The sequence below is a fragment of the Haliaeetus leucocephalus genome, unplaced genomic scaffold (genome assembly GCF_000737465.1).
Source record: "Haliaeetus leucocephalus isolate CR32 unplaced genomic scaffold, Haliaeetus_leucocephalus-4.0 Scaffold556, whole genome shotgun sequence".
Taxonomy (NCBI): Eukaryota; Metazoa; Chordata; class Aves; order Accipitriformes; family Accipitridae; genus Haliaeetus; species Haliaeetus leucocephalus.
Window position 1 is genome coordinate 3,357,391 of NW_010972992.1, and position 23,832 is coordinate 3,381,222.

At 40.5% G+C, this 23,832-nt stretch overlaps 1 protein-coding gene across 1 annotated transcript; it reads right to left on the reverse strand.

The window, feature by feature from the left end:
- Positions 1–2,629: 2,629 nt before the first annotated feature.
- On the reverse strand, positions 2,630–23,622 carry TNFRSF8 (tumor necrosis factor receptor superfamily, member 8). The gene is made up of 11 exons (XM_010577297.1): positions 23,551–23,622; positions 13,749–13,839; positions 10,077–10,202; positions 9,501–9,656; positions 9,305–9,398; positions 8,632–8,870; positions 8,266–8,376; positions 7,657–7,704; positions 6,464–6,489; positions 4,380–4,587; positions 2,630–2,874 (listed from the first exon to the last, which is right to left on the reverse strand). Exons 1-11 carry the CDS (start codon positions 23,620–23,622, stop codon positions 2,630–2,632), a joined length of 1,416 nt encoding a protein of 471 aa, XP_010575599.1.
- Positions 23,623–23,832: the final 210 nt, after the last annotated feature.

Below are 23,832 nucleotides of genomic sequence, written 5' to 3' on the forward strand. Positions count from 1 at the left end.
ATGAAAGCCAGTGACTAGATCCCATAATGCTGAGATTCTCCCACTTCATCTCTGGGGCTGCGGTTCCAGAAAAGTATGAATTTCTCTTCATGTATTTCTTCAATCACAAAATCTGGAGTAAAAAGCTTCCCATATATTGCGAGGCTTAATGGATAAACAAGATCCAGTGGATCTACTACATGGAGATTTTCAAAAAGCCTTTGATGAGGTTCCACACCTAAGGTGGTGGAAAAACAAAGTTGTCACAGGATTGGAGGAAAGGTAAGTTTATGGATTTGATAAAAGTTTACAGGATACAAAAGTTATGGCTGTTTAAAAGCAGGAAGGAAAGAGCACAACATAATGGTAATTTTTCAGGACAGAGAACAGTTAGCAGGGAGGATTGGTGGGGCCAGTTCTATTCAATATCTTCATCAATGATCTGGAGAAAAGAGCACCCACACAATGAAAGTAATACTAAACTTCTCCAGGTACTTACATGACATATAGAGGCAAGTAAAGCCAGAAGGAGCTCATAAAAAGGAGGCAAATGAGCTTCTACATAGATAAACACAAGGCAATACATTTAGGGAAAAATAATCTAAACCACGCGTACATGGTGCTGAATTCGCATCTAGCAGCTGTTGCTCAGAAAAGTGATCTTGGAGTCATTCTTGATGGTTCTCTGAAATCGTCTGCTTAGTGTGCAGGGGCAGCCAAAAAAAAGCAAATAAAATGGTGGGCATATTCTGGAGAGGTATTGAGAACAAATATAGAGTATCATTTTGCCGCTCTTTAAAATCTTGGCCCACCCCTCTTCTTCAGTGCAGTGCATGATTCTAGCCTCCAGATGTCCAGAAGAATGTAGTGAAGTTAGAGAAGATGTGGAAGAGGACAACTAAAATGACCAAGGCAGTGGAGCATCTAACTTACATGAGAAACGTAAAAAGATGGGAACTCAGCTTGGAGGCTGAGGAGGATACAATCAAGAATCATAAAAGCAACTCAGTATTGCACTACATGCTGTAATACAGGAACCAGTGGCACTCACTGAGATAAGTAAGAGGTCAGTTTAAAAGTGGTAAAAGTACTTCTTTACACAGTGAAAAGTAACTACCTGTAATCTGTTGCCACAGGTGCTTATGGAGGCAGACTGTACCAGGAAATTCAAAAGAAAGAAGAAAAATTAATGGCAGTATGAATGAACGCTAAAGGCTAGGACAAACTCTTTTAACATCCTTAATCCAATTACAGCTGATGTTGCAGAACTATGAGGAATGCAAGCAGCAGATATTAACCAGGCTTATGTGCTCTTCCTAAATAACATCTCTTACTGCGGCTCTCGGAGATAAAATGTTGGGCTTGTACTACTCGTCTGGCCCAAGGTGTTTTTTATGACCTTATGTTCCTTTTGTGTGTTCTAAGACAAAAGATGCTGAAGTTGCACAGCTGTTATTGCAGTACTCTGTCCAGGGTAAAACTACAAAGCAAGTAATTGGTTTTGTGGTTCCTTTTTTTGACTGTTAAGGCACACTTTGTCATCTTGTTAATTTTCCATTGTCCTGTGCAAAAATATAGTCAGCACTATTACACTTACAGTTATCAAACAAGCAGTGTGAGAGATTGAGAAACAGCATAATGCAAGCCAGTTGACCACAAAACGGATTTTTTTTTAAAGACTAGATATGCAAATCAGTATCAGCCTGATGATTATGAGCAATTCTAAACAAGCAAAGATTAACAGTGTTGTAGGAAATAACTGCTGTGCCTGTTTTTCAGTCCTTCCTTTTTGTAGAAAACTAGTTTATTTTCTTCTTTACCCTTTTTACAGACTCCACGCTGGGCTAAACCCATAGTTCATCCAATATCCAAATTTTCAGCCAGTTTGGCTTCCACCAGAAGATGCCATTTTGTACACCTACCGATGATTTGAAGTAGTCAAAAAACATGAATCAGACTTCAAGAATTAGAAAGAATGGCCTAAAGTACAGTGGACTTCAACTAGTTTTATTTACCTTCTGTTTTCTGAGCCTGTGTGGCACCTTTTGATCCTATTTCCTCAAGAAATGCGAAGTCCACAAACTTAAGAGTTCTGTTTGTGTTAGGTAAAACTGAAATTGTCATTATTTTCATTCAAGAATTGAGGCCTTAAGAAAAATACCAGATGTTGCAAAATATATGACAAAATTGGAAGTACTGATAATACTGGAATAGACACAACATATGAAACATGGCTGAGTCTCAAGCTTAACTCAGAATTCTGGCCAGAATTTTCATACGATAATAGAAGTAATCAGACATAGTTTTCAATCCATTCCTTCATGCAGAGAAAGCAAGTTGTGAAACTTGAGTTGGCATCCAGATGTGCTCTGAATTTTGTAGCTTTGATTCAAATTTGTTTCCAGCACGATGCAGGGAGACAGAGGGAAAGAGAAATATTTGACGTCAGCTATGAAGGCCAACAGTTTGGATGATCCTCTCATTTGTTAGATAAAATAGGTTCTAGCACTCCTTGTTTGAATGTGTTTCAGTGTTTTACCTGAGTTTTCAGGTAATCTAAGGCACTATGTGTTTACCTCCCTTGTCATAGATTCAGGCTTAGTGTCACACTGGATGTTTCTGTAGCTTCACACATCTTCTCAGCGGGTTATCACTTTTCAGTGGCAGTGGTGGGGTGATGAAATTCCTTTCCCTCTTCTTCCACAGGAACCGTTACATCATTCCCTCGAAAAGACTCTGTTTCCTGCTCTGGATAGTGCATTGCCAGTTCCTCTTCCACGTTTTCCTGGGCATCAACACTACTTTCACATCCTCTAGCAGCACAGTTCTTGCCACTAGGCACTTCTGAAATGGACCCCACAATAACAGTGTCGGCCTTCATGATGTATATTTTTTCTGAGGAAGGAAAAAAATAGTGCTGAGCATAGTTAACAATCACTGCTGACCCTAGAGATGGTTCCTTTTCATGCAAAATTTTTATTTGGTACTCGGTTTTTCTTATCCCGCCGCCCCCTTGTTCTTTTTTTAATCAGAGGCATGCAGATCAAGCCTGTCACTGTGAAAACACAGAATTCACTAACCCACTAAAGCTTTTCGAATTCACACATTATAAGTTGTCTATTTCATTGTTTATTTATAAGGCGCTTTTAATTTTGAAATCAAACCACCGAATATACTAAGTGATAAAGAAGGCCTGCACGTTTTGTACTACACTGTCTGGTTTTGGACCACTGTCAATGGGGCTCTGGGCATTTTAGATCACGTAGATCTAACTCCCGTGTGATGAAGCAGCTGCACTATAGCTAGGACTACAGGAGAAAGACAAATTAGAAAAGGCAGTAAGATGTTCACAAGAGTCTGTTAGAAGAACCAATTAATCAGGATCTGGGGAAGACAGATATGGAGAATCCAAGTTTTATACTCCTGCTGTTTTGAGAAGCAACAATACCTGCATTAAAAGTAGCCTTTGGGCAAGGATCAGCACTATACAGAAATTCTGGGTAATTATCTGGGGTCTTAGGACCTGCAAAGAAATTAGTTTCTTTCCAGCAGAGAATCAGCTACAAAATTTTCTGGGTTAGACTTGAACCTTGTGTCCAACTTGTTGACCCTACTCCTTTACAAAAGGTAAATAAGGCCCTTGCTATGGCTTGGATCACTACATTTTATTCAGACATATGCTGCAGATCAGACAGTGTAGGTTATTGTTCACAATTGCTTGGAGATATTTGGGTATGGTAAGTCAAATCCTCACAAGCAACCCAAGTCCATCACTCACAGAAAAAACAGAAAGGGCATTTAGTAAGGGAAGGTCAGCTCTAGTAACACCAAAAAAACCCTTCAAATAACCTCAAAATGGGGTTTGGAAACATTGCCAGAATGTCTCATGTAGACTGTGTCTCAGATAACAATTCTCGCCCTGTGAGTAAGCTTGCTTGCCTGACTTTATCTCCTACCCTGTGCCATGGTCGAAGACTTTATGGGAACATATGGGAGACACATTTCAAGCTATTGCTGTGAAACCAAGAGAAGAAAATGATAGCTTGAGACATGTGAAGTACAACTGTCATTAAGTATTACAGCGTCATTTTCCAGCTGACATATTTTGGATTTCAAATTTCTTCTGCAAATTTACATCTTCTGCAATGAAAAAGAGGAACAAGAGCATTTTTCTGTCAGGTTCATAAGTGACTAAGGCAAATGTGAAAATAAGAAAGCATTATATTCAAATGAATAGATATACCAGAATTTGTGTGTCAAAAGTTCTGGAGATTCAGCCCCAACCTTTGTTAGACACTTTGGACACTTTGCAGCTTACTAATAATCTCAGAATGACATTATGTGCCCATGGTTGAAATATTGAAAAGACAAAAGGAAAAAAGAAAAAAAGCAAGACTTACCAATTCGATTATTTGTGTGGTCTCTCACTCGAGAATTGATAGGGCAATCTGGAGCATTTCCATTGCTCTGTGTCACATCAGTCAGACTCAGTTCAGGACTATATGCTTTTTCTGTGCTGGAGACCAAGTTATTGTTGGTTTCCAAAGGGAGGGTTCTGTCAATTAACTCCTTCTCTTCTGGCCCGCTGTCAGTAGTCAGTATGATCTTCTGCCAATACAAAGAGGAGAGTAGAAGTGGGGTAAATGTAAAAGCAACACTGTGAAGATTGCAATAGGTCTACAGAATCCTTCTACTGGAGTCAGAATAACATAATGTACTTCATGGCACCACTGTCACAGGGAGTAAAAAATCTGAAAGTGCCTAACTGATATAGAAACATAAGTTTCTTTGAACTAGGTTCCTGCATCACTTAAGGCCGTATTTAAAAATAGCATTTCTAAGCTAAATTCACAGATTTTTTTATGATATTTGCAAGAATATACCTCACTTCCACTGAAATCCAGTTTCCTGGACCTGCTTGGATGCTTTGCTAAGTTCCACTGCCTTGTCCGCAATTTAGATGCCGATGAACCTTCGTAAATTCACTTATTTGTTATGTTGACTTTTTGCCACAAGTCTTATACTGTATGCTCTGTTGCAGAGTCTGCTGTCCTGTAATATAGTAACAGCTGCATTCTGGGGGGCTGAAGCTCAGTAGCACTTTCCAGCAAAAAGTATAACATCAGTAAGAAAGATAGATGCTGGAGGTAAAAATTTTAAGGGATTTGCTCAGAAAGAACTTCAAGATATTTTTCATATTTAGTTGTGAGATAAGTATCAGAGGACAAACATGTACAGATGTGTAATCATATGGTGAGAGAGTCAAACAGTCAAAACTGAAAATATATGGTTTACCTTCCTCTTAGATTTTGCAAAGACCTACCACACTCCTATGGAAAAACAAAACAAGCCAGAGGTTGAACTGGCTGAACTTCAAAATGGAATTGCCTCAGCAGAACCTCAGGTAGAAGAAAAAAGCTCAGACTAGCTATTATGTGAAGAATTAATTACAAACAGTCCTTTAAAAGAGGAGCCAGAATCTGAGAGAGGCTAACGGTCCTGCATCACAAATTTCTGATGGTTCCTAGCTCTGCTTCTGTTTCCACAAGGTTGGAAAAGGAAAAAAACCAAACAAACCACAACATAGTAAGATTTTGAAATGTGCAGTTTAAAACTCTTGCTCATGTCTGACTGACTATGAAAGCAAGAGTGCAAGCTCCCCACAATTCAGGAATTAGCAGTGACACATTGAAATTATGATAGCTGATTGCAACCAGATTCATTAGAATAAGTAGTATTTTGTATGTGTGCAGATGTGCAACATTTAAAAGCAAACTGATTTGAAAAAAAAAAGGAAGAGTCTAGAGAGTGTTTTAGCAGATATAGACAATAAACTGTGAAGACTCAGAGGATGAAAGTTGCTGTAATTTCACTGAAAGTGGGGGAATCAAACAGAGCTATGATGATTTCAACAGCTGAGGAACTGCTTTCTGTTGTTACCATATTGACTGATGTTTGCCTTGTTCATATGCAAACCATACTGTTAAACCAGAAGCTGGTCCTGCTGGAAAGTCTTCCAGACAAACAATACCCACTGTGTACCCATATTACACTCATGCCAAATCCTACAAAGATGGAAGGTAACACAGAGGGAGGCAGAAGAGTACAAATCCTACTGGTGTGACTGGAGCAGTAAGATAAAATGGTACTGACAGACAAAGTTTTCCCAGAAGGTAGAAAAGGCATGTTCATCCTGTGATTTTGGATCTTGTCCCATAGAATGCAACATGAATGGCAAAAAAGCAAATCAAATACCCCCTTCACAAGCAAGACTGGCAGCATCACATTATTTAACACCACATTAAACAGCCCAGGATGTGAAAGTACCAAATCCTAGTACATCTCATCACTGCACCTAGGGGATGATGTGTTGCAGAGGGAAGTCCAAACAAAAAGGCTGGCACTCTTTAACAGGACATTTTAAAATATCATTATTTACATTGGAATGGAAAGTGATCTGTTTTGGAATATTGTTCACACTTACTGCGCATTTGTTCACTAAATCAGAACCTGCAATGGAAAGAGGAAAAATTATCAGAAGAAAATTCACAGCAATCACAAGAATGTTAATACTTACTCTGAAAGATCACCTAGCCATGTCCTAAACTACTCTACTGCCCAACCACTGAGGGCACACTTACATGACACGGCTGAGGTGAACCGGCAACATGTTGCTGCCAATACTGTGAGGTCCTGCTCTCCTCAAAGCCCTTTGTGGCCACCACTATCACTCTCCCCACACCACAGATAGTATTCATCTAATGAAATGATGAACTGATTAAACCTTCTAGATAAGCAGAAGACAGGCTTATTAAAAAGAAAAAAGTAAAAAAAAGTTAATAACTTTCTACTGGATTAACAAGTTGGATTAGTTCATCATGTGGTGGTCAGACGACTATTAAGGGGATGGGATTTTATGCAAGGATGGAGGAAGGGAACACTGGGAAAAGAAGAGAGGTGAGAAGAAGGGAGTGTACGGCATCCTTCTGTAGTACCATGAAGCTAGACAGGCTCAGGCCTGCTATCTAATTTCACCCTAACATGCAGCCACCTTTATTTTCAATGCATCAGCTCTATAATGCTGCACAGTTAACAGTTTCTCCTGTGTAAGGCAAGTAAGGAAGCAAAAAATTCCATTTTGAGAAAATTAAGCTGCACACAAGAGGTTTTAAATTGTATTTCTGAATAAATGAGTATAAAAAGCTCTGATGTGTGGTGATGAGGAGAATCTAACACAACAGACGAGAACAGATTAGTGAATGGAAATGGAAGTGCTGAGAGGGATTAGTTAATTGGGCAAAATGTGTGTACTCTAGGGGATCTGTACAGGTGGTATGGCTAACACCCACTTGTTTTGGAACACGTCTCTCACATTTGAGTGCCCAGAAATTAATGGGGTGTTTTTCCAGAAAAGCCTCCCTGCACTGACACCTCGCCCAACCATTCAGATGCAGTGGGGGAAAAGTGCCATCTAGTGGCTTGTCACATCCAGAGCATCACCTGCCTGCGCAGGACAGACAACAGGACTGGCCTTTTGCATGTCAGCAGAGATACACGTTTGACATGAAAAAGTTCCACGTTTTAAATGAAAATTCCATGAAATAAAGTTCCATATTAAAACTATCCACTTATTCTCTAGACAGATGGATTACAATTCCTCATCCATTGGTCACTCACCTTGAGATTTGAGTCTGGATTTATGTGAAGTGATGGAACGCAGATGTGCTAATAAAAGAAACCATTCATTTAGCAAAACTCATCGTGGAGCATACAGGCTCTAACAGCTTTACCACACCCACAGGCCTACAACCAACCTACAACATGCACATCCTGCTTTCTATAAAAGAGGGAATGTGGTTCCACAGGAACACCCCACACGTAACTCTAGGCAAAGCTACAGAGAGTCGGCGTGAGTAAAAATCACTCTTCCTCTCATGCTCAAAGTCCAACCCCATTCCTGGAACCAACAAATACTCACAAAACACTTCAGGTATCATTTAATATTAGTGTCTGTGCTGAGAGAAGAAACCACTGGTTACCTTTTCCCCACCCAGCTTGTAGCATCTTCCTCCATAAATTCACAGCTGCTTCAATCTTTCTCTCATGTTCTCCAACATGCTGCATGAACTGTTTGCCTAAAACCCTTATCTGGCCCACCTGCACCAGGCAGTAGTGAACATTCTCTTCCCCAATGACCTCCACAAAATTTTGGGATATTTGAGTTCCCAGTTGGCATATACTTGGAGATCAAACAGCATGCTATGTATTACAGCTTTAAAAACTCACGCTTTCCTTTGAGGATGAGGATCCGCTTCTTGCACACCTTCCATTTCCAAATTAACAGCATGCCCACAAGTAGCACTATCACAGAGAGAACCACTGCCCAAAGAACTAGACCTACAGCACAGAAAAGGAAAGGGAGCACAGGAAAGGCTAAGAAAAGGCAGAGGGAGAATCTATTAGTAGATCTATGTGTTTGGACATAGATCCATGGACATCATTTCACAAGCCATAGGGGATTTGCAGGAAGCTCCCACATAAAAATTGCATTTACCAAAGATATATCCAAATAAAACATGCTAGGCAGAGTAAATGCCTTATCTTTATTACCTCCCATTGTCGTCTCCCCCTTGGCTGAGGTGGGAAAAGTGCCAGCCAGAGCTTTCTCCTCAGGAGTTGAACTAAGGTTTTCAGTCGTTATGGCACTTAAAAGGATACTACCCATGGTCACCAGGTTCTCTTCAACCGTCCTTAGGTCAGAGTTATTTGTTTCATTGCTGAATCGCATGGACAAAGTGCTTGAGGTGAGGTAGGTGGGCAATCGGTCCAGGCAAACCTGATCGTGTGTGGCATTTCCTTTGCTTAGTGCTATTTTGTTTAACTTGGCACAGCTAGGGAATGAAAAAGAAGAGTGTATCAGTGCTAGAGGAAAATGCCGTGGTACAAGATAAGAGTATTTTCCACGTGGCAAACATCCCTTTGGTCATTTTTCTACCACCTGCATTTATTGCTTTCAGTGAAAAAGTCATTAACCTTCTTCTCACCCCTGTGGCATTAATTCTTTACCTGGAAGCAAACCTGATACTCACACGCCTGTGTAATTCTGCTGTACTTAGTAAACTAAAAATGAGGCAAGAGGGTTTCCTTCCTCCAGTACAGAGCTGTGCAACAGGTATAAAAACAGGCCTTCTAAACTCTGCACATAGGCCCAAAGCGATCCCATTGCCTCAAAGATAAATTTGTATACTTTGCACCAGAAGGGACAGGTGTCCCTTTTAGTCCTCTATTAGCTTTAGTTAGTCACTTGAAAGAACTATGGACTTACTTTGTGTGGGGCTTGCAGATGTCGGTGCTGGAATTTTGATCAGAGAAGGTCCCAGAAGGGCACTCTTCACAAGTAACATCATTCGTTGAGGTGCCTGAATAAAAATAACAACTGAGGACCAACCAACCAAAATGCATCAGGTCCAGGCCTATGGCCAAGATCAGAAAAGGTAAGCTAGACAGGTAGGAATTCCTACCTCTGACTTTGACTCCAAAACCAGGCTTGCAAAGTGTGTGCTGCTGGCATCGTATACAGGTGTTCAGAACAGGGGTTTGACAGAACAGGCCTGGTCGGCACTCACACACACGGCTAGAATTGAAGGAGCAGGGCTCTTTTTCCACAAGGTCAGATTCTGTGGGGAAGAAACAGATGTGGTAACAAAGGATCACCCTGCAATGAAAATGTAGAGTTGGGGCCAAAGCTGAGCAACATCAGTTCAAAGGCTCAGGAAGTAGAACAGGCTGCTGGCACTCTTCGTGATGGCAACTTAAGTCACGAATAATTGGAGAAGCCTGTAGACAATGGCTTGTAATATAAGAGAGAGAGCAGAAATCAGACTTGGATAGCACTGGATGAGAGAATTTTTAGGTAGTCCCAGGTCACACAGAAAGAGATACTGATTATGTGCAAGGTAGCATTTGGCTCTCTAAATCAGTAGCCAAGGATGGATAATTTTGCTGCTGGAAATTCTAACTGAATAAAATATAAACAAAGTGTAAATAAAATACAGAGAGAGAATATAACTGTGAGGTATGTGTGAGGGAAAGCAAACCTTTTGCGCATGATACACAAGCGTCACATCGTGGCTTTTGGAATGCTTCATTCACATATTGTTCGGGTCCACATCTCATGCAGTCTTCATCTGGGTCCCTAGGACATGCTTTCTTCTTAACATAGCCTGGAGAAATAAAAAAAAAATATGCAGGATACCTGTTCAGAATCACTGGAGGCAACCATCCTGAAGTGTTCTTGTATGCTCATTTACCTGTTAGACACACTACCACAGTCGTCTTCTCTTTGTACCTGTCATTTGGTTTCTCTAGCACATTTTTGTCTTTCCTGTTCAAGTGTGAGGGGATCACAGCTGTCCTGTTACAGCAACACTATGCACAGTATTATCAGTGTCAGTATGGATTGCTGCAAAATGGGCACATAGGACCATTTGCTGACAGTTAGAAAAGACCACCAAGTCTGCAGTGAGGGCAATATTTTCCTGCCACTACTAAGTTCCCAGGCAATTGTTTTTCATGTTTTCTTCTTGACTATAGCAATCGAGTCCTCATACATTGCTACCTAAATCATCACTTTTTCTTTCAAAAGCTGACAGAATCGCCTAGGTGCACATGGATTCATGCAGGGACAACCCCATCTCCCACGTTCAGAATGGGAGGTTACAAGATGGTAGGTACTTTTTGAGCTGTGCCCTACATACCCCTAGCGGATTTGCAGTAGGTTGCTTTCTGAGCAGTCCTGCTAATTTTACAGTTGCCTTGGCAGTTGTGAGATGGTTTGATTTTCCAGTTGTTTTCCTTTAAACAAATCAAATTACATATCTATGTCTTTCTGATGCTGGATGCATAAGCTATACACTTTCTCTGCTCAACACTTCCAACTCACCTGGACTCATTGCTCACAGTTTGTAGGCACACTACCCACCCTGGATCTCTCGAACCTTCTGTGTACATGCAGCATGCATGAAGTTGAGCAGCTAGCTGAATTAGATGACCTCTGGAAGCCTTTGCCAAACCTAAGCTATTCTATGACTTTATATCTGGTAATCATTGTCTAGTGACCAGCTTTTAAAAGCATCCATCTGGCAAGTTAGGTACAATAACCAGCTAGGAGTGTGGGAAAGGCTGGGACAGAGGCATTCCTAATGTTTCAGTTCCTGAAGCAACAGATGAGGTATTCTACCGCTGGCCATAGTGCCAAAGAAATCAGAAGGCACAGTGGTCAGCTGTGACCTCGTGGCCTTGCCAGGAGGTGGAAATAACTACCAAAGGAAAAGCTAAAGCAGCAACGTAAAGATAGGAGGAGTTGAATGTTTCACATGTGGAAAACAGAAGGAGAGAAACAAATCCCAGTTTCAGCATCCAGCCTGCATCACCAAAACACAAAGAGTTAACCACAGGAAGGGGGAACCTGGCAGGGAAATAACTCACCTACTCTGCATTTTGGCAAGCATGATATAGGAGTGCAGGTAAAAACAGCTGTGCTGTATTTGGCCCACTAAAAAGCACCAGACAAGCCCAAACCACGTCACTCTCACCTTCTCAAAACTACCTGTCTGAGACTGTTCCTTTCAAAGTGGGGGCTGACTGCTGAACCTCAGCACTCGGGCTGCACACATGTGTACCTGCCCGTGTATGTCATTTTCCCCTTCCTCCCCCAATAACTCAAAAGCTTTAACTTCAGTTATTTGAGATTTCCTGTACACATGGGTCCCTCCCTTGGGGGATGTGTGCCCCAGGTGCAGTAACTTTGAAGCTTGCCTAACAGTGTCTTCTGGTGCTGTTCTCCACAGATTGTGTTCACAGCTCAACAACCAGATAAAAGCCTGAGCAGTAGGAATACCAGCTGCAATCACCTGTACTGAAAAAGGTACTGAAAGTAAGTAGATGAAATAAGTGTTTTTCTTTCATGAGTATGTGCATTCATTCACTCCTGAGGCTATGCTGTTAACTGTGGGTGGGAAATTATCCTGAGTGTTGACTGCAGCACTATCTTGTGGAGCTGGATTTAGAGTCTAAAACAAAAAACCAATCAAACAAAAAAGGTAAAAAACCATAAACAGAATAAACAGAACTGAAGTGGAATACCAACTTCTGCATAACATGAGCTATTCTAGCATGTACCATTATTTCCCATGAAAATCTCTGTTCCTCCCCTTGATAGGAGGGAAATACTTTGTTCTGTGATGACAGAAAGAAAATTTTCTTCTGGTATCCCAGGTACCAGAAGTCTCATTTTACCTGCACAAGAATTAAGTACATGAGAAGAGATGTGGCAACTGTAGAAATTGATTAGAATGATCTTTTGAGGTTTGGTTTGAAGTTTATCTTGAAATTAACTTTAAAACAGAGGATGGCTTGCATGTGGGCCAGTGTGTACTCAGATTGAAAGCTGTACATCTGTGGGCTGGAACACCAATGAAAGTAAAGCCAGGCTGCATCAAGAGTTCAAGATGCTCCACTTTGATTAAATGCAATTTTAGAAAAGCTTCCCTTTCTTTGCAGTGAGCAGCTGAGTTAGTAGCAGATATGAACAGGTTATTGCTTGAAGGAGTAGTGGAAGATTAAAATGAAAAGCATTGTTATGAGTTTCTGTTGTGAAGGAGGCCCTGGAGGATGTGATGTCCAAGACTGACATGAGCAGGTGGCAACAAAATGAGTTTCAAGAATAAGCAGAGGTGGAGTGATTGAGACTGGTGGCTCATTACAGCCAGATGTAAATCAGATCTTTGCTTTTCACAAGACCTCACTGACATCTGTCACTGTGGGAGCTTTTGCAAAGTATGGTTTTGAGGGAGAAAAGAGCTTTTCTTGGGACTGGCTCAGAGTCAGATCCCCGCCCCTTTTCTTCTTTTACAGGACCAGTTTCCCCATCCCTTGGTCCTGTTTACTTATACAACTTCTGAATGATTCTAGTGGTATGGCCAGGAGTACAAGGTGTCCCAGTGGGAACTTGGATGTAACTGCATGCAAATGCTTGCAACCAAGCGCTAAACCTCTTTTTATTATTAGAGCACAAATAAATGTCAAAAATTTCCTTAAAAAAAAAAAAAAGAAAAAGAAAACATTTCTATAAGAAGAGATTGATGACGGTGAAGTACCATAAAATGCCCCACCCACTGAGGGTTTTTTTGGCCAATAGGGGGAGTTTCAGACATTTCCAGAACTCTTGTTTCACCAAGGTGTTTCCTGCTTCTGAGCTCACCTGCCTCTGAGTCATAACTAGCTTCCAGCAAAGCTCACTGTGTCCCCTGACAAGGGGCTGTTCCCTTTCTCATGTGAGACACTTTCTAAACTGTTTTGACTATGAGGGTAATGACAGATTTTCCACACCTTCATTTTATGTTTTTTGTCTCTGATCAGAAACTTATTTAGCCTAATTTCACTGCACTATTTCACACCCTGAGGCAAGTTGAAATGAATTCTTAGAGCTGCCTACTTCTAGCTACTTCAGAGTGTCAAGTTAACCGATAAAAAACACATAAAAAATCCTAGCAAGTTATCTTGTTTGCAGTTTACAGATTGTTTGCATGTAGACTGAACAAGAGCAGGGCAGTGGAGAGCAAGTTCACATCTGGATCCACACTAGACAGTGATTCATGAAATTGCACTTTTCTTCAGGGTCAAAGTGCAATTCCACAGACAGACATGGTTCCTAATATCTCTACAAGAAGGGCTCCATGTTAATTTGATTGAATTATAAATATACTGACCTGAGGGACACTGGTAACAGCAGCTTTGTGAAGTTTCATCATAGAACCAATTCTCAAGTGTATCACAGGAATGAGATGGGGTTAATGATGTCTTGAAATTGAAACAGACAAAAGACACAGTTAGAAAACAATTAGTTCTGTATTAGAGCAGATCCCGCTATCTGTCTCAAGTGATGGTAGTTGCAGACTGTAAGGAAAAGCCTACAGCTTTTTGAAAGTTCAAGTATCCCCAAAGCAACTCAATTACTGTTGCCCATATGCTTAAGCAAAGATTGCAATATTCAGTATATTTAGCAATAATTCAATATGTATGTTCACTCAGCAGGCTCTTTTATTGAAAGTCATTTAAATCTAGGAATGGAATATTGTAGCCCAACCTGTGTATCAAGCATTTCAGCACTCAGAAACTAACTCGTTTCATATAATAAAAAGGGTAGTGGCATTGCACTACAAAAATGTTTTTCAGCCAATGCTCTGAACACCCTTTGAAACCTAGCTGCAGGATCAGTAAGATCACCAAGAAAAGCTTGTCTGTTAGTCTGCGCCTCCTTTAGAAATCTTGTAGTAGTTAGTAAATTAAAAAAAGGCTAAAAATCACTGTCCTGAAATGATCCCATGTTAATATGAGGATTTTTAGAAAATAAAAAAAAAAGAATCCCTAACATCCATAACTGATTTCCAGCTCTGTGTGCACTGGAATAAGAGATGGTGTCATAATCAGCATCATCTAAATCTAGCTAGATTGGCTGTAATCCACAATGACAATTCTTGTTTGCAGAAAACAAGTCTTACAGTACAGTTAATTTATGCAGTCATAATGCTTGAATTTAGCAACCTAAAGATGTGTTTATTATAAACCAATTTACTTATCATTTAGGGACAAATCCTACACTGAGAACAAGAGTTTTTTGCCTTGAAAAGAATGCTGCAAATACTCACACAATGAAGCCCTTATTCAAATAACTAAGCCCACTTCTATTGTGAGTGACGGTTTTCAGGAGCAACCTTTGGTTTGACTGCATAAATGATACTTGTTTAGTTAAAAAAAACCCATACAATAGTACTAATATTAGCTTAGAAAATGAGACTCAGCTATGAATTGTATCAAGAAGCATATAATAAGACTTCATTTTTGTATGGCAGGGCTACTACATACTCTGGGAAATTACGCTGCTACCAGTTTTGTGATGAGAAAATCTGATCTTTGAATTTGGCATCTCCCTTAATAATCCCCTAAAAATGTTATCTGAATTTCATTTTCTGTATTTGTTAGAAGGTATAAATTACAATTTTTTGTAAAGACTCAATCAGCAGATTCCCCAGAGATTTTCCCACATGATACTGGTAGAGCAGTTAAATATTTCAGAAAAACTACATCTCACTTTCTGCAGATGAATTTCCCATTGGCCTTTGAAATAATACCTACTGTATCCTACTGCCTCTGTATGCAGTGCAGAATCTTACTACCTAATTTCACAGCCGTATTCTCCTGTGTAATACGCTGTTCTTTTCACGGCAGGACCATAAAACACAGAAGTTATTTAACTTGCCCCACGTTACATCAGAAAACAGGAACTTTCAGTCAAGGAGGAAATTAACAGAAGGACAAAAAATAGAAATATATTGAAAATATTACATTTCATCAAGCTCCAGTAACAGAACTGAGAAATCCTGCCTGACACATTTCTGCACTAACCACTGGGCCACACACCTCCCTACAAAGCATTTTTTCTAGCTTACTGTATAGAGGAAATAGCAGATGTCTGCTTGCTCAGCCTGACTCAAATCAAGTTTACAAATGTGCACCCTGTATTTTTCTTTTCTGAAGAGGAAGCCCTAGATTGTAGGAAAAGGAAGTGGAATTTCTTTGCATCTATGTGGAGATGCACCCTTGTCAGCCAGCCACTCTGCAACTAAATTGAATAACAGGAAATGACACTACACCAGTCACTAGACAAAGGGTCATTCAGGAGTTACTTCAGTGATATGAAGTGAATTAACTAGTTTTATAAAGAAAATTTAAGAAACAGCATCCTGGTGGTAGCTAAGTAATCCTGGATTAGTTTCTCTGTAAGAGCTATGGCAAGTCACCACAAAAACCTGATCTTCTCTTCCTGGTTCTCCCACGCAACCAACTCTGGCTGCAAATGATATTGAATTTTAAATCCAGGTGGGAACAAATTTCTTGAATGATTTATGAAGCACATAAGCTTACAGCTTATTTAATTGTTTCTTTTGGGGTTTAAATAAAGGAATAGCGTCTGTGTAAAAGTGTGAGGGAAGGGCTGCTTTTTAAAAAGTTACCTTGTCTAAAATATTGGAATCAGGAGTTTAGGATTAGATTCTGCTCTTAGTTACAGCAATGCAAATTCTGATTATGAATTTGACCTGATGCTAGTGCTGTGATAAATTACTGCATGAACTATGCACACATACTACACAAATTATGAAAACATACATAGGAGAGTACTCGACAATTATTATTTTTTTTTTTCCCCCCACAAGATGGCAGCTACATAACACATGACATCCGCAGCTTCACAACAAATGCTGCTTTCATGTATCCGGTTAGGAGCATAGCTTTGTAGCCACCTTTACTATTTACTAAGCCAAGTCCAAGATGCTCTGCTGTAAAAAGAAGTCATTTTAACAAATTGTGACACGATTTCTATGGCTGTGAAACCACCTTCTGAAGACCCCACCGCTTCTAATCTGTAGCTACCTGCAAAATGTCTTTAAGAGTTGCCACCTGTTCAGCAGAGGTGTTTCATGAGTATGAAACTTACTACAGATCCTTTCAATGATAAATAATGTAAACATCAATGCTCAGCATCAGTCATCATCTCCCCATTCTTGTCATTTTTTTCCCCTCTAAATCCTAAAGCTGTTTGATTCCTAATGTGACCTGTAACAGCAATGCAATGATGCAAAATTCTGCTTTTAAACTAAAGAGAAAGGTTGGCCCTTTGTAGACAGCATACTGTAAGGTAAGGACCTGAGTATAAACCAAGCCCCCACACCTCTAGCACTTCAGGCTTACAAGCACAAAATAAATTACATAAGCAAAACTGGCAGTATGGAAAGGCAAGTGTCACTAAAAATTATATGGGCTCTGCTTCTTAACTTATGCAAGGTGTTTTCTAAGCTAAATTTCAAGTTTTGATGCATCTGGAATAAAAAATCTTGCACTAAGAACCCACCAAAACTTCCACGAGTTTTTAGGGGAGTGAAATTGGCACCTAAAAGCAAAGAACATGCCTTGAGGAAACGGCAAAGGTGAAGGGCCAAAGTCTTAAAATGTTTAGAAGTCTTCCATAAAATGATGGTGGCGAGTCATTTTCTGCAGACGTTTGACTAGGCTACTTTTGGGAAAAGGGTGAAGGAAAGTCAGCTATACAAGGATAATATAGTTTTCATTTTTCTGTCTGTGTGTAATGAATATCAGGGTAGTAAGTTAACTAAAACAAAAGATAACCAGCCAAAGTGAAAAGGGAACAAAAATGTGCGTTATTAGTGGGTAGCAATAGGCCTGAACTGAGGTAATTTACCCACTCAGTGACTGAACATGTAAATGACCTCGGTTTCACCATCTGTAACTACTCTTCCCACATGTAAAATACCACCTCTGACATTTCATCTACATTTAGGGAAATTAGGGTGCAAGTTTACAATAAAATATTGGCTTGTTTGATCTTTCATTTTGATGAGCTCAGTATTTCTAATTAGAAAGGGATCGCTGGAAACAATTCACCAAGAAACACAGGGAATTCTAGATTTTGTATTTTCCAGTCCCAGTCCCTTCCTGACTCAGTGCTTCTGGAAAGATACCTTATGCTTTTTCTTGATTTGACCGTCATCTTAGATCTCAGTGTGCAAGAAGAGTCCAAGTGATATGATTGATGTGTTTGGGTTTCTTTGTTCCTCAACTATTGGCTACTCCTTTTTAACAGCAGCAGTCTAGACATCAGCCATCAAGTCCATCCAAATTTGGAGGGACTGCAAAATACTTAATGCATATTTGTCTTGCTGTTCCTGGACAGAATGATGACTGAGTGCTGGAGTTACGAAATATTTTAATGCTGGTTAACCAATACTGTTAAAAAGCAAAAAAATATTTCAGTGTCTTGGCCAAAAAAAACATTAGATTTCCAGAGAATTATGGAAACAACATATGTGCATAACTTCTCAGAAATTAAGGCTATTGAACCAACATGTCTATTTTGAATAGCAACTTACCATTTCTATATAGTGGTAAGCCTACTACAAACTGCAGCTGGAACACAAGCTGGATTTCTAATCCTCACCTGGTAAATATCAAAATGACTTGGGTGAACTCCTGTTGTCTGAGCAGTCCAGCACCGAGCTTGGACCTTGAGGCTCAACTCTGTATAAACCCACAGCAATGTGACAGTGAGGCCACCACAAGGCAGAGGGCAGGAAAAGGCCCCGTAGTTTAATATTCAGGGTTGGTGGCTCTGTTCCTGGCTTTATCATTGCTCAGCCTCAGATGTGTTACTTTAAAGTCCTTGCTGTACTGGGTCTAATGTCTATCTACATATATGGGCATTTTTGTGGTGGTAGCACCAGGGAACCCCAGACAGGCTCTGTAAGGGCATATGGGACATACTGTCCTTCCAGTCCCACTAGGTCCTCAACTTTATATTTGCTTGCTTTTACCAAATCTTGCCCAAACTGTCACCAATGGTGCTGTAAACACTTCTTATCCTGCCAACACTATAAGTTCAATTGCTAAGGGGAGGACAACTGCTACCAGGATAGGTTAGTCTGCTACAGCAGAACTTACAGTTTACATTCTCTCTAGCTTTTCCAGTGAAACATAAAAGCATCTTTCCACTCAAAAACTTGGGTAAGCAGTTTGCTCAGGAGGGCATCATACACTATTTGTAATCAAAACAGGCGGGGGAAAAGCTAGTTGTCTTCTAACACTGTGCCTACAAAGGAATCTGGTGACAGCACAGAATGATCCTGTTCAAATGAGGGAAATTCTGAGAAAAATTCCCACCAACAGTAGCAGCATTGATCTCCCCAGCACAGATACATACTGTTTTGAGCTGCAGAGACCTGTTTTGAGCTGTGTTACCAACGGCTGCAACTGTGGGAGCCTGCTATGTACTGGGCTTCCGGTATTGTGACTGAGATGATGGTAGCCAACAGTGGAAGTTTTGAAAGAAAATGTCCCTCTTGCCAAGCCTTAATCAGAACGGGGATCACCTAAAAGAAAGGAGGGTATCACAAGGGCAGTGAGGAGAGAAGGGAAAAATTCATGTAAAGAGTGGTACTTTATCATAATAGGGCTCAAGAAGAACACAGCAGGAAGGAAAAGCGTATGTGATCTTATTGCTCTCATTGGCAACAAAAATCTCAGCATTAAGACATTTCTAATATATTTCTGGTTGTGAGTGCTTGGATAAAACCAAGCATTATAAAATATTGAATAAGACACATAAGGTTTAACTACAATATAGTGAAAGTCTTCTGCCTTGTGCCATTATCCCATTTGTTAGTATGAACTTAAGTCAAAGAATCCTTTTTTAATACATTCTAGGACGAATTTAACACTGTCTCAGAAAAAAATAGGAACTTAATTACTTTGACTCAGGATTGTGTGAGTATCACTAATAAAACTAATTTTTCCAGAGCAAAACCACTTTAAATTAAGACTCTTTGTTAGACAGAAGCTGAAGGTTAAGGTTTGACTTAGCAGGTCCTAGTTGCTCATAAATAGCTCTTGAAATGAAAGGAAGGGATAAAGCAAAGGAGACAGGAAGAAGTTTCAGCTTTGTATTACAAAACCTCAACACTATCACCTTCTTACCAAAAAGCATCAGCTGTGAGTGTTGGGGTGGGGGGTTCACCTTCTTGATTCCACAGTGCCTGTGTGTAGAGGCCCACAAAAAAGAATGTACTAAGAAATTCTCCACTTACAGTGTTGGCCATTTCTCCTGGCTCCAGCATGCTTACAGAAATTGTCGATTAGCCAGTGAGAGAAGATTCACTTCATCATATTTGCCACTTACTACTTATTTTGTAGGGAAGGATTGGTGTGTAAGAACTTTCGGTTCTGCCCCATTTCCTCCTCTTCTTCCTGGAATGCCTAGAAACACTGAAGAGTGTGGTATAATCCATACCCAGCAGTAACTAGCATGGGGCTTTGCTTCATCAAGGAAACCTCCAGTAAGTTTTACAGAACAAACTCTCCTCATCTTTGCAAGGAACAGAATGAAATGCAGTAACCTCAAAATCCTGTTTAATTAACATTCAAAGCATTTTTCTTTCATCTTTTGACTGTCCCTCCTCTTTAACCAGTCTTGTCTGAATCTCAAGAAAGACAGAAACAGAACTCAGGTTCTGACAGGGAAATTCAAAATTCTAGCACAATTTCACTTTTTAAGGCATCATTTCCTAGTGTTTCCTGAAGAAAAGAGGAGACGTTGTACATTTGCCTGTCCCCTCTCCAAAAGATAATCCAGTCTCAATGAAGAAATACCAGTTTTATCCCAATGACTTATAGTATTGTCCATGAGTACTTAACAGTTCTGTTCGTTAATATGTATTATAAAAAAACATTTAAAATTCAAGGAAGATCACAGAAGTATTGGTGGGTAAGGGTGAGGAATCCAGCTGTGGTAGACAGTAGGTCTTTGTCCTTCCCTGTCATTCTGAGGAAACTCTGAATGGATGGGTCTGTACTAAGAATGGATTAGCAAAGTGAGAATATGTGTCTATTAGAGCTATGCTAATCCTGTGGCTCTTTGCCATCCAAGGGTGCAATCCCACTTCCCCTCTCTTGCCTGCACCCACATTTTCCTTCCCCTCTAACTCCTTGATTGTTTAAGATGGAGCAATCGTGTTTCCAGATGATGAATCAGTTCCAGGAGTTCACTTGACCAAAAACCCTGCTTTCTGAGTTTGTGAAGTAGGTTTTCAGGGGGTTATTGCACTGAAACAACTCACCCTGTGGCTGCACAGTCACTTGCCCTAAATTCAGTGCAAGAAAGTTGGTGGCACTGTGTAGCCAGGAGCAGGGCCTTCCCTTTGTGTGACAGGTCTCTGCTGACAGGCACAGCTGTAATGGGAAACCTCACAGACGTTATTTCTGCATCTGTACACTGTATCAGAATTGATTTGTTCTGGATTGGACATGAAGACACAATGCAGAGTTAATGCTGCTTTAGGCCAGCTGTAGAGGAACAGATAAATATTTAAACTAGCAAGAAGCTAAGCTGGTGTAGTAAACAATCGCCAGTGTAGCAGAAAGCCTGCCACAAAAAGTTAATCTGTCCACATTTTTTAACAAATTTGAACAAGCCATGAGTCTGTATCAGACTAGTAATTTGCATCTTTTTTTGCTCTAATACATGGAGTTCTTAAATTGGATTCAGTGTACTGTTCAACTGGAGGGAGACAGAGACTTAATTTCATTAATCTTTTCCTGCATGCACTTCAGATAAAGGTTTCTGATTTAGCAGGAGCTGGAATACATCTTGCAAAGGAAAAGACCACAACTCATATCCTCTTCAGACTGCTCTGTAACAGGATGGCCAGGGATCCCTTGGCTTAGTGCTTTAATTGACCTATCAAGCCAACTATTTTTTTCTTTTTTTAAAGTGTTGCAGATCAAGGACCAATTAAATAAAGCAAACATATTTGATACAAAGCATTTGGGGTTTTCAGTGCTTGCTTTTGAGAATTTGTTTTAGAAAATATGCTTTTTGTAGCTCTTCTCACTTTCCTTGTATCTACAAACACGTTTGCTATTCCAATTTAAATAATGGTAATGTAAAGATGGTGCTGAATTCAGTGGGTTACTCTGCAGTTCAGTCAGGACAAGGTTTGACTCATTTATTTATGGTCTTTTGAGCTCATAGAGAAAAAGTGATGGTGAGGCAGAGTAAGAAATCAGCTTGCTACAAATGAGCTGTAAGTAAGGAAGAAAGCATGTTACGGTAAAAAAAAAAATCTTCTACCAGCATTGGCTATTCTAGAACTGACTAATGCTGTAGCAAAACAGTTGACTCCCTTTCAAGCTTCTATCCAAATTCTGACAGTACAAAAGAAGCTGATAATCTAAGACTTCAAGTAGTCAATCTTCATCTGCTTGATCATAAAGACATTATTAACAAGTGAGAGTTAACTGAGTATTAAAACAAACAAAACCCAAACTGTGGACTCAAGTGAGGTGGAATATGGTTTAAAATATGACTGATAAGCTGTAATTTGTTCACATTAAACAGTACTACTTGTACTCCTGTAGCAGTAAAAGCAAAGGTTACTGTGATGGAGGCAATGCAGAAAGACAATGACAAGCCAGTTGCTCATCCCAGCAAGATCTACATATTTATTCCGGGTAACTGATGATTTTGCAGCAAGTCTGAATGTTGGCAATGAGTATCAGAAAACCAAATTTTCTCTCTGCACCTCTCATTTTGTGAGCAAAACACCAACAGTAATGTCAAGGAGCAAAAATACCATCTTTTTTCTATTGCCTTTCTCCTAAAGCAGTTTGCATTCAGCAGAACCAGGCAAGCTTATCTGAATGCCCTCCTAAGTATTCCTCAGGTGGGTAAGGACTACAGACTCCAATCCTACAGAAGAACAGTGATCCTTCTATATTTCAGGAAGGAGACAGTGGCAGGACAGACAACCAGGGAAAAATAAAGCAAACTTGTAATGTGGGAGGGGAATTTACAACTAAAGACACAAGGGCAAACTCCTACTCTTACAAAAAGAGCCAGGAGGATCTTTTTCAAAAGTTTATGAAGAGGATGCAGGACTTGGTTATATTCAGAGATCTAATCAGAGTCAGTTTCTTGTAAAAAATTTCCTGACAACTGAAGTGATGTGCTATATCATTCATTTACAATGTACAGACAAGTGTCTTAGGCTAGAATATTTCCACTGCAAGGGAAAATAGCCAATTTCAGGATCCAACACAGTGAGCAATTACTCACCTACTTTACTTTACCTGTGCAAAGAGCCTCTGCAACCGACCTCGTGTGTGTGTGTGTGTAAGTGTCAGGCAGGGAAATTACCTGGATTTATGCCAGGTGCTGAGGGCTTGTTACCATGTGATGCACTAGGGAGGAGGGGGTAAGTGGCTGGGGAGGGGGGGGGAGCAAACCCACAAGAGATTATACTATCTGAACAGGGAGCTACCTTGCATTTACAGCATCAGCTGAGTGCGACTAGTGGGCTATGTCTATCTTAAGTCAATTTGATGCAGAAATAATAGCCCATTCATGAGGAAGTCGGTGTCAGAGGGGTGGGCGGTTGTAAAGAGGAAGGTATTTTATTGTTTTGTTTGCCTTTACACCTTTCAATCTGCCAGCCCTGACTCATATCAGCAGAGTGAGCAGAAGCCCTCCAAACCAAGCTCTGCAAGGAATGTGCCTGTCACAGAGCACCTGGCCATCCAGGCAAAAATAAAAGCCACTCACCCTAAGAAACGACAACAGTCCCCCACCCCTATCAAATCTTTCCTCATTCCCTAGTTCTGATGTGCATGGAGGTGCAGTGACACTAGCAATGCCAACAAAAAGATGCAGATCATAGCTTGTATCCCCTGCTCCTGCCTGCAAAGCTCCCGGAGAGGGCAAACTCTCCTTACAGGTCTGCTTTATGCCTTTATCAACCTGTGTTGCACAAAGCCTATTTCTGTGGACACCCACTACCCAGCATCCAGCCTATGGGCACGATAGCCCTGTAGCCCAGTGTGACCCCAGACCTCTCCAGGCTCCTGCGTCCTAAGGGGCTGCAGGATCCTGATGCCACCCTGCCTTACCTGTGGGGCTGTCTGGATATCCTGGAGAAGCAGCAGAAGCCACAGTCCTAGTACCAGGCTGCAGGCAGCCATCTGCAGTGGTGTTAAATCTCCCTAGCTCCCAGCATCGCAGGTTAGAGAACCAGCTTGCTCCTCCTGGAGGCTGAAATCCTCCCAGGGTCCAGCCCAGTCTTGCTCCGTGTCTGTTCATTCAGTCCAGAGCCATTCCAGCTGTTCAAGACAAGCAGGAGACAGGCTTTGAGACTCAAGCAAGCTGAGGAAACAATTTAGAAGGAAGGAGGA